At 37.8% G+C, this 4,363-nt stretch overlaps 1 protein-coding gene across 1 annotated transcript in view; it reads left to right on the top strand.

Moving 5' to 3' along the window:
- OPHN1 (oligophrenin 1) overlaps nucleotides 1-4,363 on the top strand; it is a 273,349-nt gene that overhangs the window by 222,064 nt on the left and 46,922 nt on the right. The window contains 1 exon segment of the mRNA XM_023537451.1: nucleotides 4,220-4,349. Within this exon segment, the coding sequence (XP_023393219.1) occupies nucleotides 4,220-4,349 (130 nt within the window).

Here is a 4,363-nt window from a genome sequence, read left to right on the forward strand (position 1 = left end):
AAATAGAAGATAGGCTTAGTTCCAATACAGAAATTTACACAAAAAAATCCACGTACTTTTAAAATTCACATAATTATTCTGCCTGCCAACTGTGCTTTCACGATATACGTGATTATATCAATTCCTTTGTAATGTGTTCCCACTGCCAGCCCATTTTCTAGGTAAATAACAGTCAGATGCGAACTGACCTCAGCTAATTTGGGGTTTCCTGTTATCCAGTTCTTTTTGGTTGGTGCCCATAGCTTTCGTTACTTAGAGGTAGGAGAATTCTACAGGTCACCTCCCCTGCCATCTCACTACTAGTGGAATATTATAATGGAAGCAAGCCTCAGGCCTAATTCTGCCACTCATACAGGTATTTATCAGCAAGCAGACATAAAACCAGTTGTACAACATGTTCTGTAAACTCAATGAATTCCTAACTTTTTTTTAGACGCTCTGACTGCATCTTTCATGAAAGACTCAACCGAGGCAGATAATATAGCAATACAGATGGAGTCAGGCAGTAAAATCCTGTGATCTGATCCCCAAATGCAGGACCCCTGTGTAATTGTAGGCCTGGACTATCATTCTAAAAGATGTGGGCTATTAGGCTTATTGGAGTCTTCATATTTCTGTAATAACACTTGTATCATTTCAGAAGCAATATCATACATCGTAGGGTTTAGAAAATACAACAACAATAACAAAAACAATAAAAGCTGTCTATTGCCAGCATCCAAAAATCATTACTATTAATATATTCGTGCAGTTTTCCGGATCTTTCTATGAGTATCTGTGTTTATGTATACACACACCCACATACACATTTGCGTTTTTCACCAAAATGAGATTATGGTATTCTACAACCTATCCTTTTCAGTTCAACAATTTCTGCCTTTCCAGATTAGTTGACACTTCCCCAGTTAACCCCTAAATGACCTTTCTAGGTGGTTCATCCTAACTACTCTTCAATATCAGGCCACACATTCTATCTACTTCTTATGTCCTTTTCATTTTTTTAAAATCTAGCACTGTCTCTTTTTTATGACTTTAGCTTGTTGGTTGAAACCAGAGCAGTTGCTCCGTGGAGTCTTACTAGTTTTGTCTGCTCTCTTCATTGTCATATTTTTCAGCTCGTTCACTCATTTATTTCTTGTAAAACAGAGGCTCCATTTAGAGACTAGATGGATTCACGTTAACTATTTTTTTTTTGGCTGGAACACGTGATGATGTTGTATATCTTATGCCGTATCACATCTGAGGGTGCATAATATTGGTTGATTCACCTTCTGATTTTAAGATTGACCATTGCTCTATTCTTCTAATCTGTCCCTGCAAGTTTGGGAGTGTCTATATAATATTTCTAGTCAATCCATATATCTTGACACATCTAAGCAATGAGAAATCATTATATCATCAATCATGCTAATAAAGCATCTGGGGTCGATTGGAGATGAAGTTTGCTGAACCTTATAGTAGCTCCTCTAGCCTCCGATTAGTCTTTTAAATACTAATTAATCACCCCTAGAGTATGCATGAAAATGAACAAACACATGTATCAGATTCCAACCATTCTGAAGGGCACTTTTGTTTTTCAAATTGTAACCTGTATTCTGGATGCATCCTAGAATCAACGGAGTCTTAAAATCACTGTTGGCAGGCAGCAGTTTTGATATAATTATCATAATCTTTGAATGCATGAACTTGGTAATAGCTGCTCATACTGTAGTCATTTTGGTTAAATTATATTCATTGTTGAGTTTATTTTCAATTTAAAATGTCTTCAATAATACTACGTAATGATTGGACAACGAAATGATTTTTTTTTTTTTTACTGGCACCTGAAATAATGGTGTGGTTGCAGTTGATGGCGTCGATGAAATTCAGGACATAGCACTTGACTCTATCCAAGTATTTAAAGTAAATTATAGATGATATCACACCAGTAAAGGCAACCAAAGCTGTCTGCCCTGAAGAGCACCATCCTCAGGAATGAGAACTGCTTACTTGGTGACAGACACACTTTCCCACTCCATTAGTATCTTGTCCTTTAAAAAATGCCTTATTATGCAAGATTTCAAACATATACAGAAATAGAAGGATAGGAAAGTCTTCCATACCCGTCACCCGGCTTTAACAATTATCGACCTGTGGCCAATCTTGTTTCATCTGTATCCCACCTGTTTCTCCTCTTCCCATATTATTTCAGAGCAAATTCAAAACATCATATTATTTCACTCATAAATATTTCAGTTCATATATTGAAAAAAATAAAAATTATGCACATAAACACAATACAATTATCACGTCTAAAGATAAATCAGTAATAATTAGTTAATATCAAATATTCTGTGTTCAAATTTCCAGTAGTCTCAAATATGTGATATGTTTTTTTTTTAATCAGGATCCAAATAACAGCCACACATAGCAATCAGTTGAAATATTTTTTTAAGCCTCTTTAATCTCTATGTTTAGAGGTCAGCAAACATTTTCCTTAAAGGATTAGATAGTACACATATTTTAGGCTTTGTGAGCTATATGGACTCTGTCGCTGTCACGACTGCTCAGTTCTTCTTTTTCAGTATAAAAGCAGCCATTGTTAATATGTGAACAAATAGACATAGTTGTGCTCCAGTAAAACTTTATTTACGAAAACAGGTGGTAGGTTGGATTTGGCCTGCGGGTCATAGTTTGGTGGCCCCTCATCTGTAGCAGTAGTTCTCACACGTGTGTGTGGAAAAACCACTTAGAGGGCCCATAAACAGCACAGAGGCCAAGGCTTGATACATTATCCATAGGGCCTCTATGTTTTTACTGTGTTCCCAAGATATAGTTTTCCCATTTATCTCTTTATTTTTTCTTGTTAAATCATTCGTTAAAGAAAACAGGTCATTTGTTATTTAAAGTTTCCCATAGTTGGGTCAAGAGATTTGCTTTGATTTCGGTTCTATTTTTTTTTCGTGTTTGTTTTGGGATATATATACATACATACACACACACACACATATGTATGCATATGTGTGTGTGTGTGTGTGTGTATATGGTTTTTGTTTATTTTTGGTGTGTAGGGTTTGGGTAGACTTTGTTTACCCATGTCCCTTTGGATGGATACTGACAAGTGGCATTGCTGGATTACAAGGTAGTTCTATTTGTAGGCGTTTTAATCGATAGCCTCTGATCTAAACCTGCTAATCAAAATTATTTTTTCCTAAACTGGAGGTTTTTTACAACCTCCTTCTGATACCCATTCCTTTGTTTTAAATTTCGATGTTTAAGAAGTTGTACCCCGTGCAGTGCCAGATGGGTGCTAGAGGAATCGGAGGGGTCACTTCATAAATTATATGAAAAAAGAGAAGTTGTACCCATTTTCTCTTGTCCATGTAGCTCGAGAATTTAAGATTGCTTTGCTGTCAAATCCTATCATGAACTCCTACCTATCTCACTACTCACATTCCCTTATTTTGGGTTCCATTCATCTTATTAACCCACAGTTTGGGGTGTGACTTATGCCTCTTAATGGTTTACAAAATATATAATAAAAGGAGAGGTGTCAAATGCAAAGAAATCCCCAAAGAATAGGTTACCTTCCAAATCTCATAAGAAGACCAAGAAGGAAGAGTGTCCTAAATGAGTACAAGGACCCTCCCTCAGAGGAACAGAAGGGAGCGTTAGCTTACAGGTGCCCCCATCGGGCCTTGGGATTCTTCAAAGGAACTGGACAAGCAGGCAGTGGGATGCAATGGGAAGACTGTAAGACCTGGAGCCCCACAGATATGGGTTTGGGTCCCTGTATTGCCAAAGCGTATGGAAACTGCCCATAACGGAGTGCTTTACCCTCTGTAAATGCAGGCTTCAGAGAGGAAATACTCTGCCTTTTGGAGTTGTGAGGATAGAGTGTTAAAAGGAGATTCACGCCTGCTGGAAGCTGTTGGTACTAGTTGTTTAGCCATTCTGGATCACGTGCTGGCAGCACAGAGTTGCTTTTTCTAACACCTGTAAAAGAAAAGGGTTAATTGCAGAAGTATTTAAACTATTAAAAAGGACCCATCACCAGCTCCTGCTGTGCTGCTAAGTTAGCTGTGTCTCGCTTTGGCCCCTAATTATAGGCTGTCTTGTATTCTTGGCTCGTTGTTTCCTTTGTAATGTTTTCTTCCGACTTTGGGCCTCTCCTTTCCTTCTGCTTTTTTGTTTTCTCTTAGAGAAAATCTTGTTAATCATCTTCTTTCTCTCCCGGCAGTGTGTGTGAGCACAGCAAAGAGAATCTTATGACCCCCTCCAACATGGGCGTGATATTTGGTCCTACACTGATGAGAGCTCAGGAGGACACTGTAGCTGCCATGATGAACATCAAATTCCAGAACATTGTGGTAGAAATCCTAAT

This window comes from Pteropus vampyrus, unplaced genomic scaffold (assembly GCF_000151845.1).
Source record: "Pteropus vampyrus isolate Shadow unplaced genomic scaffold, Pvam_2.0 Scaffold191, whole genome shotgun sequence".
Taxonomy (NCBI): Eukaryota; Metazoa; Chordata; class Mammalia; order Chiroptera; family Pteropodidae; genus Pteropus; species Pteropus vampyrus.